General features: G+C 38.2%; 1 protein-coding gene across 5 annotated transcripts in view; it reads left to right on the top strand.

The window, feature by feature from the left end:
* The window catches only part of PAFAH1B1 (platelet activating factor acetylhydrolase 1b regulatory subunit 1), an 82,798-nt gene that overhangs the window by 37,447 nt on the left and 32,354 nt on the right, over positions 1-12,997 (top strand). For 2 of the 5 annotated variants that reach the window (XM_072779012.1, XM_072779014.1), the window contains exon 3: positions 3,321-3,432. The exons of the other annotated variants lie outside the window; for them this stretch is intronic. In XM_072779012.1, the coding sequence (XP_072635113.1) occupies positions 3,321-3,432 (112 nt within the window). The remainder of the gene's footprint in view (positions 1-3,320; positions 3,433-12,997) is intronic. 5 annotated transcript variants of the gene reach the window in all.

The following is a 12,997-nucleotide window of genomic DNA, read 5'->3' as shown; positions in this document are numbered from 1 at the left end:
ATTCTCCTTCTAGATTTAATATCCATTGATAATTCTTGCCTCAATCATTCTTTACAATAGTGGTTGCAAAGTGATGATTTTCCCATACAACCACCCATTCCACATTTACTAATCATCACTCAGACTTTGCTGTAATCAAGGGACTTTAAATTTTTTCTTTTTATTTGTTTTTTTCATTATTGGTACAGACTCCTAAGTTGTCATATTTTCAGTAGTTTTTATCATTCGTTACCTTTCTTATAGTTTTGTTATTTGACTATCCCAGACTGTCCCATAGGATTTTCTTCAGTTGGCTCTTATTCCCTTATTTGTGATTTCTTTCTTTCTTTTCTTTTCTTTTCTTTTCTTTCTTTCTTTCTTTCTTTCTTTCTTTCTTTCTTTCTTTCTTTCTTTCTTTCTTTCTTTCTCTCTCTCTCTTTCTTTCTCCCTCCCTCCCTCTTTTCTTTCTTTTCTTTCTTTTCTTTCTTTCCTCTTTTCTTTCTTTCTTTCTTTCTTTCTTTCTTTCTTTCTTTCTTTCTTTCTTTCTTCTTTCTTTTCTTTTCTTTTCTTTTCTTTTTTCTTTTCTTTCTTTTCTTCTCTTTTCTCTTCTCTTCTCTTCTCTTCTCTTCTCTTCTCTTCTCTTCTCTTCTCTTCTCTTCTCCTTTCTTTGTCTTCCAAGCTTGTGTGCTCATCCTGCCTTAATCCTAGAATCAGTCATTGATCCAGTAAGCCCTGGTTCTTTTTAGTGGAAAAGGGTATTTGACATCAAGATATGGGTACTAAGTGTACTTACTGCTACTGGGGTATCTGCTTCTGGGCTCTTTAAGTAGACAGAACCAAGAAATATGTATAAACATGTATGAACCAAGAAACATGTATAAACATGTACAGACACTGTGGTACCATATGTACTAAAGGTTTCTTAGTCTTGGCATTATTGACATTTTGGGCTGAATAATTCTTTGCTGTCGGATCTGTCCTGTACACTGTCCATTGTTTAGCAACAACCTGGGCCTCTACGCCCTAGGTGCCACAATAAAAAATGTCTCCAGACATTGCCAACTCTCCTTTGAGGTGGGGAAGCAAAATCTCTCCCAATTGAGACCCACTGATAACATACCTATCAATACCCGTACTTATTTTAGAAATCATTAGGCTATCCCCATACTTCTAAGTCCAGTGTAGTCCCATAAGGTTCTTTTTTGTTTTCCTACCTACAATATTTATATCTTTCTTCTGTAGTAAGACCTGACCCTCAGCAATTTCAACACATTGACTCATTTGCTCAATCCTAGAATACTTTCAAAATAGTTTCAGAATTGTTACACTCTTACCACTTGAAAAAACAAACTTTCCCAGAGAGAGTTTAGAATTTGTATGTAGTTCTCCTCCCATCCACTCTGCCTTAGACTGAAAATATATAATCAAATACTTTGTTTGTAAGTTATTTGGATTAGTTTTATTTTTCTCTCTCTTCCTATGGTTATATTATTCGAGATATACTTGGGTTCATTTGTTCAGTTTTGTGTGTTTTGCATTTCCTCTGCTTTCCCATCCTTATTTAGTATTTTGGATATGTAGAGCATTATCTATACAAAAGTTTATACTCAGAAGTATTCTCTTCTGAATCCCTTCTATTAAGTTACTCCCTCCTTGCCTCCTATAAGAATCAACTTCGTTCATTATTTAATAAAGATTAAGAGAGAGAGGTGCCTGGTGGCTCCATTGGCTAAGCGTCCAACTCTTGATGTTGGCTCTCAGATTCTGATCTCAGGGTTGTGAGATAGAGACCTACATTGCTGGGCTTGCACTAGGCATGGAACCTGTTTAAGATTCTCTTCCTCTGCCTCTCCCCTCTCCCCTTTCCCTCCCTTTCTAAAAGAAAAAAAATAAGGTGAGAGAAATACATGTATGTTTTGTTTCGCCCTTTTTTTTTTTAAGATTTTATTTATTCATGAGACACACACACACACACACACACACACACACACACAAGCAGAGACACAGACAGAGGGAGAAACAGGCTCCATGCAGGGAGCCCGACGTGGGACTTGACCCCGGGTCTCCAGGATCACACCCTGGGCTGAAGGCGGTGCTAAACCACTGGGCCACCAGGGCTGCCCTTGTTTTTCTCCTTTCTTAAGTAAAAGGTAGCATACCATATGTGCTCTTTTGCACTTGGCTTTTTTTCCGTTAGAAAAATCTCCTGGAACTCACTCCATATCAGTTCATAGAGATTCCCCCCCCCCCCCTTTTTTAACAACTGTGTACTGTGTACATACCATGTTTCTTCAACCATTCTCCCATATTTGAAAAATTAGGTAGTTTCCACTATTCTGTAACTATAAATAATATTGTAATTAATAACTTTTTTGTTATTGAAGGTATATCTGGTTTTTAATTATTCTTGTTTCTAAGTCCATATCTTTTTCTTCTGGATGCCTTATGTGCACTGACTGCAAGTCATCCTTATTACCCTCATAACTAAGATTAATATTTAAATTTTATGGCCCAAAATAGAGCTTTTAGTTTTAATAACAATCAATTGAGGAGAGAACCTAATTTCAGGTAGCTAAATTTGTAGGGAATTTTAGGTAAGAATAGACTTAAAGAGTGCTTATTAAAGAAAGAAAATTGGTCTTACATCTAAATGTAAATTTGAGGAATAGAAAAATCTTAAGAGTTTTTAGTAAGGAGATAAAATGATGGCTTTTACTTTTTCTCCCATTTTTAAAAATAATATGAGTATATATTTACTGAAAGGAAGAAACAAATGTTTACCTTTTATGAGTAGGATACATTTTGACACTTCAGTTTGCCTTTGCTTCAGTTTAGCGTTTCTAATAGGTTGGATACCAGTTAGCTTGTAAAAAGCTTTGAGGTATTTTGGTTGTAGAAATGAAATAAATATTGACATACTGGAAACTGGTAATTTGAGCAGTACTGCTAAGTGTGATTCAGCTCAGCAAATGTATATTGCCTGCCTTCTTTGTTTTACTACTCTGAGGCATATAAATATTGAATAATAACAAAATCATTTATGTGGATATGACAAATATCTTTATTTTACAGATAAATTGAGGATAGGAGAAATTAAAATTACCAGTTTCATGACTAGTAACAGAGGCAGAATGAGTTTCCCAATTTTAAGTTCACTATTCGTTAAACACAATTCTATTACCAAAATTTATATGTCAAAATGTAAACATTACCCCCTCCTCAGTTTCTCAGTCCCATTTTCCAGTGGTAGCCACCATTGCCTCGATAGTATAATCTTTTCAGATATTTTTCACATATTTACTTTTTTTTAATTTATTTATTTATTTATTTATTCATGATAGACATAGAGAGAGAGAGAGGCAGAGACACAGGAGGAGGGAGAAGCAGGCTCCAAGCCGGGAGCCCGACGTGGGACTCGATCCCGGGACTCCAGGATTGCGCCCTGGGCCAAAGGCAGGTGCCAAACCGCTGAGCCACCCAGGGATCCCTTTTCACATATTTACAAAAATGTCTTGCACATCTTTTTTCCTTAAGATTTGTAAAATAGAACTGTATTTTACAACCTGTTTTTAATAATTTTTGTCAGTCTTTATGTGAATTTGGAAATGGCATTATCTGTTCATCTTATAGTTACTTTTTGTTTGTTAAAGAATATATTTTTTTATTTGAGAGAGAATGTCTGTGGGGGCGGGTGCAGAGGGAGAGGGAAAGGGAGAAGGAGAAAAGTAGACTCCACTGAATATGGAGCCAGATGCAGGGCTCTTTCTATCTCAGTGACCTGAGCTGAAATCAAGAGTTGAATGCTTAACCCATTGAGCCACCCAGGTGCCCCATCTCAAAGTTACTTTTAGCAAAATAAGCTTATACCTCTATTTCTTTTTTTATTTTTTTATTTTATTTTATTTTTTTTTAAAGATTTTATTTATTTATTCATGATAGTCACACAGAGAGAGAGAGGCAGAGACACAGGCAGAGGGAGAAGCAGGCTCCATGCACCGGGAGCCCGATGTGGGATTCGATCCCGGGTCTCCAGGATCGTGCCCTGGGCCAAAGGCAGGCGCCAAACCGCTGCACCACCCAGGGATCCCTCTATTTCTTTTTTTAAAGATTTTATTTATTTATTCATAAGAGACACAGAGAGAGGCAGAGACATAGGCAGAGGGACAAGCAGGCTTCCCTGCAGGGAGCCCAATGCGGGACTCGATCCCAGAACTCCAGGATTGTGACCTGAGCCAAAGAGATGCTCAACAACTGAGTGACCCAGGTGCCCCACACCTCTATTTCTGTATGAAATTTTACCCATTGATCTTCCATGAAAAATGAAGAAAGTTTTCTTTTTTTTTTAGGTTGTCCTCATTGATAATATTTACACTTTGTTTAATTTGTTGCTCACCCCGAATTCTTTTTTCCACAACTTTCCCATTCTTGTATTCCCTTTTTGGTTTAACAGGTATATTGTAATGTAATTGACATACAAAGAACTGTATATACTTAATGTATACAATTTGATTGAGTTTGAAACATTTTTCTGTTCTTACTTTGATTACCCTTGTCAGTTGGGTAGATTTTTTTCATTATGTTTCTTTTTCAAGATGGATTCCTAAAGGGACCTCCATGAGTCTTCACATGTTAGAGATTAATTTTTTTCTTGCTTCCATAAATACACAATTCTTGGGACGCCTGGGTGGTTCAGCAGTTGAGCATTTAAAAATATACTTCTGGGGTGGCTCAGTTGGTTAAGCATCTGCCTTTGGCTCAGGTGGTCAGGTTGTGATCTCAGGGTCCTGGGATTGAGCCCTGCATCAGGCTCACTGCCCAGTGGGGAGTCAGCTTCTCCTTCTCCTTCTCCCTTTGCTCCTCACCCCCTTTGCTCTCTCTCTCTCTCTCCCCCCTTCTCAGATAACTAAAATCTTTTTAAAAATTTTCTATATATTTTGGAGTTAAGAGAACAAAATGAAACTTAGGAAATGAAATCAATAATAATGAGGTTATTTATAAAAACCAACATAGGGGATCCCTGGGTGGCTCAGTGATTGAGCACCTGCCTTCAGCCCAGGGCCTGATCCTGGAGTCCTGGGATCGAGTCCCGCATCGGGCTCCCTGCATGGAGCCTGCTTCTCCCTCTGCCTGTGTCTCGCCTCTCTCTCTCTCTCTCTCTCTCTCTGACTATCATAAATAAATAAATGAATGAATGAATGAATGAATAAATAAATAAATAAATAAAAATAAAAACCAATATAACATACAGAAAATTGGATTGTCTGAGTCTTAAAAAACCAAAGGTCAGAGGGGCACCTGGGTAGCTCAATCAGTTGGGCATCTGCCTTCAGTTCTGGTCACAATCTCAGGGCCCCTGGGCTCAAGCCCCAAGTAGGGCTCTCTGCTCAGTAAGGAGTCTGCTTCTCCCTCTGAGTCTGCTCTTCCTCCTGTTCATTCTCTCTCTCTCTTTCTCTCACTTGCTCTTTCTCAAATAAATACAATCGTTCTTTAAAACCCCAAAACATTGGGCAGCCCGGGTCGCTCAGCGGTTTAGCACTGCCTTCAGCCCAGGGCATGATCTGGGAGACCCGGATCGAGTCCCACGTCAGGCTCCCTGCGTGGAGCCTGTTTCTCCCTCTGCCTGTGTCTCTGCCTCTCTCTCTGTGCCTCTCATGAATAAATAAGTAAAATCTTAAAACAAAACAAAACAACCAAAGGTCAGAAGTGACCTACACATTCAATTCAAGAACAACAGGGGTGCCTGAGTGGCTCAATAGGTTAAGCGACCAACTCTTGATTTCAGTTCAGATCACGATCTCAAGGCTGTGAGATCGAACTCCACAGTCAGTGGGGAGTCTGCTGGAAATTCTCTTTCTCTTTCTCCTTCTCCCTCTGCCACTTCCCCAACTTGTGTGCGACCATACTTGCATGCGTGTGCGTGTGTGCGCTCTCTCACAAATCAGTAAACTTAAAAAAAAAAAAAAGAACAACAAAATAAGCCCAAAGGAAAGCAGAGGCAAAGAATTAATATATTTTTTAAAAAGCATAAATTAGTAACATAGAAAATATAACTTGATAAACTTGATTAGCAAAATTAAAAACTAGCTTTTCTTTCTTTTTTAAGATTTTATTTATTCATGAGAGAGACAGAGGTAGAGACACAGAAGGAGAAGCAGGCTCCCTGCAGGGAGCCCAATGCAGGACTTGATCCCAGGACCCCAGGATCATGACCTGAGCCTAAGACAGACGTTCACCTGCTTAGCCAGCCAGAAACCCCTAAAAATTAGCTTTTAAGAAAACCATAAAATAAAACTGATGAATAAGGAGAAAAGGCACAAATGAACAATATAGTAGTGAGAAATGCAACATAAAATGAACTCAGAGGTGATTTTCAAAATTATGAAAATGTTCTATTAAATTTGAAAATCTGAATTACCAGGGTGATTTTCTAAGAAAATCATCAGTAAAATTGCTTCAGGAAGAAGTTGAAAACTTGAATAGATTATTAACTTTAGAGGAAATTGTAAAGATAGCTAGAGACATCAAGTCCAGGCAGTTTCTAAGCCTAAGGTATTTACTTTCTAATAAGTAAATACCCTAATTCTTTAAGGACCAGTAACTTTCCAGATGGTCTTCCACACCATAGAAAAAGGTGGAATACTTAAGAGCTTATTTTATGAGGCTAGGATAGCGCCATTAACACTAGGTAAGAGGATAATAATAAAGAACATTACAAGCTAATTTTTATATCAATTCAGATAAAAAATATAAAATAATGTAACAAATGAGTATGTTATACATATGAAAAAAGTTAATTATGGCCAAGTATGATATATGCCAAGAACATAAGAGGTTGCAACCTTAAGAAACCTATTAATGAAAAAAAACCTATTAATGTAATTACTACATTAATAGTAGGAGAAAAATCATATTCTCAGCAAAAGATAAAGAAATATTTTTAATACCCACTTTTGTTAATTTCTTTTTCTTTTATGTAGGCTCCACATTGGGTGTGGAGCCCCAAGATAAGACCTGAGGTGAGAATCAAGAGTCAGATGCTCAACTGACTGAGCTACCCAGATGCCCCAGGATTGTTAAAAATTTCTTAAAGTGATGCCTGGCTGGTTCAGTAGAGCATGCGACTCGAACTCTGGGTTGTAAGTTCGGGCCCCACATTGGGTGTAAAGATTACTTAAGATCTTTTTAAAAATTTGTTTTTTCTTAGAAAAGGAGGAAGGATATTTTCTTAACTTGAGATTGAGTCTCTCTACCTGAAATTTACAGAAAATACTGGAGATATTAAGGTACATTTCCAAGAAAGTCAAGAACAAGGCCAGAGTAACCATGCTTCTGATACCATTAAACTTGGACTTGACGGGCAGCCCCGGTGGCACAGCAGTTTAGTGCTGCCTGCAGCCCGGGGCGTGATCCTGGAGACCTGAGATCGAGTCCCACGTCAGGCTCTCTGTGTGGTGCCTGCTTCTTCCTCTGCCTGTGTCTCTGCCTTTCTCTCTGTCTCTATGAATAAATAAAATAAAATCTTTAAAAAAAAAAAAATAACTTGGACTTGACAATCTAACCAATGCAATAAGGCAACAAAAAGAACTAGATAGAACTATTGGAAAGGAAGAAAACAAACTTACTTGTAAGTGCTAGCATCTATATAGAAAATCAAAGAGAGAGGTGTCCCTGGGTGACTCAGTTGGTTGTCAGCCTTTAGCTCAAGTCATGATCTCAGGGTCCTGGGATGGAGGACTGGAGGACTCTGCATCACGGGCTCCCTGATCAGCAAGGAGTCTTATTTCTCCCTCTCCCCTCCCAACCCCCCTGCTTATGCTCTCAGTCTCTCAAATAAATAAAATCTTAAAAAAATAAAAATCATGGGCAGCCCCTGTGGCGCAGCGGTTTAGTGCCGCCTGCAGCCTGGGGTATGATCCTGGAGGCCCGGGATCGAGTCCCACGTCGGGCTCCCTGCATGGAGCCTGCTTCTCCCTCTGCCTCTCTCTCTTTCTCTTTCTCTCTCTCTCTGTCTCTATGAATAAATAAATAAAAATCTTAAAAAAAAAAATCAGAGAATCAACAATTAGAATTACTGGATTTAATTGGTGTCCAGAAATAAGATGGCATACAAAAATAGTTTTTGTTACTGAGTAACGTTGTAGAAAAGATTTCTTAAAAAAAAAAAAAGATTTCTTTGCCCTGTTTCTAGTGGGGAAAAAAAAGCGAATAATGGAAAGATGTCAGAGTTCCCAAATATTAATAAAGTTAAATACACAATACCAATTAAAATCCAAACAGATTTTTTCATGAATTTGACTAGCTTGATTCTGAAATTCTTCTGGAAGAGAAAAAAGAAGAAAAATAGTTACATATAAATTTTTAAAATATCATTGAGAAAGGAACTAATCGTACCAGATATCTAAACATTGCTGTAAAGGTAGTTAAGTACAGTATTTTTGGAATAGGCATATAGGTCAACGGTTGAGCGTCTGCCTTTGGCTCAGGGCGTTATCTTGGAGTCCCGGGATGGAGTCCCACGGCAGGCTCCCTGCATGGAGCCTGCTTCTCCCTCTGCCTGTGTCTCTGCCTCCCCCCACTCCCCACCCTCGTATCTCATGAATAAGTAAATAAAATCCTTAAAAAAAAAAAGAAAAGAAAAGGATTTGCAATGGAGAAGTTTTAGTTTAGCCTGGTATTTCTCCTTACTTTTCTGCCTGCTTATCCATAGTGGCTTTTTTCTCCTGTGTTTATATTCACCAAGCTAGATTTTGAGTGTTCTTTATTTTAGGGAAATTTTCTTTTATTCTATTTGGCTATATCATATCATATCTTTGGATTCCTTTTCTTTTTATATATTTAGTTTTATGTTACCATAGATTTTGTTTGAGAGTATAAAGTTATATGATTTTCCACGTCTTTCTGGGGTTATTCTTCCTCTCTAAAGAATGCATTCCTGTATTTTATTTGCTTTGTTAGTTTTCCCCCTTCTCTTTTCCTTTTTTTTTTCTTTTTCTTTTCCCTTTTTTAAAAAAGATTTTTAAATAATCGTCAAGCTCAGTGTAGGGCTCGAATCTACAACCTTGAGACCAGGAGTTGCATGCTGTACTGAGTCAGCCATGCACACTTTTCCTCTTCTCTTAAGAAAACGTTCATGGACTCTAAGTTACATCCTTTCTTCTTAGTCATCTTTGAGGATAGTTTTATTTGTGGGAAAGAGTAAGTTGGGATAGTGAAATTAAGTGTGCTGTCTTAGAACACCTTTCTGTCATACCATTATATCCTTTGCCCTGAAGCATGTTGCCTTTCAACTTTCCAGATCCTCTTCCGGTGAACTGACAATCTTCATAAAGTGATCTGAAACACTTTTTGGATAATTTATTGTTTATCTTTGTTAGCTAATTCTGATCAACACATTAAAGTTAATTTTCTTTAACCTCTTAATTTTGCTGTACTTATATATAGCTTCACTGCCCTAAAATTCCCTAGGGCTCCATCTATTTGTCCATCCCTTGGAGAAAAGATCCTGATCTTTTTACTGTCTCCATAGTTTTGCCATCTCCAGAAATTTGAACTCATATGGTATTTAGCCTTTTCAGAATGACTTCTTTGACTTGGCAATATGCATTTAAGGTTTCTCCATGTCTTTTCATGACTATAATGTATCTTAAAGCTGTATTTTGCTTTGAAAAACTAACCTCTGCTATTGAGGTGTTCAGGTTTCTCCTGTGCATATGTTTGAATATTATATATATTTAGCATTGATTAGAAAGTTGTTCTGCCCTGATCTTAAAAAAATAATAATAATAAAGATCTGTACTTACCTGTATATGTAAAATTGTACCTTGGAATACACTACAGCTACACATGTTCATGGAGTTGAGTTAGATGCCACACAAGGCTCTAGCATAGGTACACATTGTCATCATGTTGGAAATAGTTGTAAAGACAAGTTGTAGGCACAATAGTTTGCATCATGGCAATATCCTATTACTGGTAGTTTTAAGGTTTAAAGTTTTGAACACGTTTTGTCTGTCTTTAGGATCAAATAGAAACAAGAGCAATGTTTAGATCTTGTTAGTGGTTCAGTTTTCAAATAGGTATTTCCCATTCCTTTTAAAATATTTTGGCTCAGTTTAATTGAAGAATACTCAGAGATCGCAGTTGAGTTGTTTAAATCTAGTTACTGCATATACCACTTACCTGTGTGAAGTAGAATTTTCTTCATTCCAGGCAACAAAAGCAAAATAATGAATTAGATGCTGGGGCTGAAATAAGAATGTAACTGTAATTCACATACTCTCAATTTCAGGTTTTTATATACATAAACATACATATTTTTTCATCGACCTTAAAGTAAATATAGTTGACCCTTGAACAATGTGGGTGTTGGGGTTCTGACCCTTTGCTTAGTTGAAAATCAATGTATAACTTTTGACTCCTCCTAAAACCTAACTGCTATAGCATACTGTTGAACAGCAGCCTTACTGATAACATAATCCGTTGACTAACACATATTTTGTATGTTGTGTATATTAAATACTATATTCTTTTTTTTTTTTTTTAAGATTTTATTTATTTATTCATGATAGACACAGAGAGAGAGAGAGAGGCAGAGACACAGGCAGAGGGAGAAGCAGGCTCCATGCACCGGGAGCCTGATGTGGGATTCGATCCTGGGTCTCCAGGATCGTGCCCTGGGCCAAAGGCAGGCGCCAAACCGCTGCGCCACCCAGGGATCCCTAAATACTATATTCTTAAAATAAAGTAAGCTAGAGAGAGGAAAGAGTTATTAAGAAAATTATAAGGGCGGTGCTTGAGTGGCTCAGTCAGTTGGGTGTCTGGCTCTTGATTTCAGCTCAGGTCATGATCTCAGTGTTGTGAAATCAAGCCTTGACTCAGGCTCTGCCCTGAGTGAGGAACGGCTTGGGATTCCCTCTCACCCTCTGCCCTGCTTGTGTAGTATCTTTCTGTCAGAAAAAGGAGGGGGATGCGAATCGTACGGAAGAGTAAATCTCTTTACCAGACTATACTGTATGTACTGAAAAAAAAAAAGTCACACAATATTAAGTAGACTCACACGGTTCAAGACATCATGTTGTATAGAGGGTCAACTGTGGGGGGTTAAGATTTTATTTATCCATTCATGAGAGATAGAGAGAGGCAGAGACACAGGCAGAGGGAGAAGTGGGCCCCATGCAGGGAGCCTGACGTGGGATTCATTACCAGAATGCCCTGATCATGCCCTGGGCCGAAGGCGGCACCAAATCACTCAGCCACCCGGGCTGCCCTCAACTGTGTTTTTAAATATAAACTTCTTAATATATTGCTTTTCTCCAGTTTATGCTTGACATTCTGCTGCTTTTTAAACTTTAAAAAGTTGATAATCATAGAGCCTATGACCATGTTGCCTATAATATCACTTCCCATACAATGATCACTAAAGTTTCTAAGTATTGCCTTGAAGTAAAATATTAAAAGGGGCCTTCTGAGTTTTCAAAGGGGGGTTTAAATGTTCTGTTTGTGTTATATTTTATTTTTTGAATAGTTTTTAAGATTGTATTTATTTATCTGAAACAGTGCAAGCAGAGGAGAGAGAGGGACTCCTCACATGGGACTCAGTGCCACCACTCTGAGATCATGACCAAAGTCAAAATCTGGAGTCAAACACTTAACACCCAGGCACCCCCAGTCTTTTTATTTTTTGAAAATTTATTTTTATTTTTATTTATTTTAGATTTATTTATTCATGAGAGTCACACAGAGAGAGGCAGAGACAGAAACAGGCTCCCTGCGGGGAGCCCAATGCAGGCCTCAATCCCATGACCCCAGGATCACGCCCTGAGCCAAAGGCAGACACTCAACCACTGAGCCACCCAGGCATCCCGAAAATTGATTTTTAATTGAAATATTTCATTCAGTAGAATGCATCATATTCTGATCATTCCAAATAATAAATAATGCCACTCTAGAATGAAAGAGTACTGGTATTTTTTCCTGTTATTCATGATAGACCCTTCAAAACAATAAACCAGTAAACCAAAACACAATTCATTTGTGAATTTGAATCAAAAATTTCAAAATTGCTGATTGTTTCAAAAACTGTATTTCAGCATTTGTTAACAAGAATGAAGTAAGTGTAAGCATCTTTAAAGATAAACTAGGGGCACCTAGGTAGCTCAGTCAGGCTCCGACTCTTTTTTTTTTTTTAAGATTTTATTTTTAATTTATTCATGAGAGAGAGAAGCAGAGACACAGAGGAAGAAGTAGGCTCTCCATGCAGGGAGCCTAATATGGGACCTGATCCCAGGACCCAGGATCATGCCCTGAGCAAAAGTCAGATGCTCAACTCCTGAGCCACTCAGGCGTCCCTGACTCTCTTAGTTTTTTTTTTGTTTTGTTTTGTTTTGTTTTTGACTCTCTTAGTTTTGAATCAGGTTATCTTGTGGTCATGGGATTGAGCTCCATGTTGGGCTGTGCACTCAGCTGAGAGTCTGCTTCAAATTATCTTCCCTCTCTCTCCTGCTCACTCTCTCTAATAAATAAAATCTTTAAAAAAAAAAAAAAAAGATAAACAAGATATGGTCATCAGGACCAAAATTGTTAGGGATCCCTGGGTGGCTCAGTGGTTTAGCGCCTGCCTTTGGCCTAGAGTATGATCCTGGAGTCCCTGGATCAAGTCCAACATCTGGCTCCCTGCATGGAGCCTGCTTCTCCCTCTGCCTGGTTCTCTGCCTCTCTCTCTGTCTCTGTCTCTCTCTTTCTCTCTCTCTCTCTCAAATAAAAAAGTGTTTTTTAAAAAAAATATTAACAAGATATGGTCATTAGGACCAAAATTGTTAGGGATCCCTGTGTGGCTCCGTGGTTTAGCATCTGCCTTCGGCCCAGGGTGTGATCTGGGAGTCCTGGGATAGAGTCCCACATCGGGCTCCCTGCACGGAGCCTGCTTCTCCTCCCTCTTCCTATGTCTCTGCCTCTCACTCTGGGTCTCTCATTAGTAAATAAATAAAAACTTTTAAAAAGTCTTCCATTCTTAATAAAA

The sequence above is a fragment of the Canis lupus genome, chromosome 16 (assembly GCF_048164855.1).
Source record: "Canis lupus baileyi chromosome 16, mCanLup2.hap1, whole genome shotgun sequence".
Taxonomy (NCBI): domain Eukaryota; kingdom Metazoa; phylum Chordata; class Mammalia; order Carnivora; family Canidae; genus Canis; species Canis lupus.
Note: the sequence above shows the minus strand (reverse complement) of the source record. Positions and strands in the feature narration are given on the sequence as shown.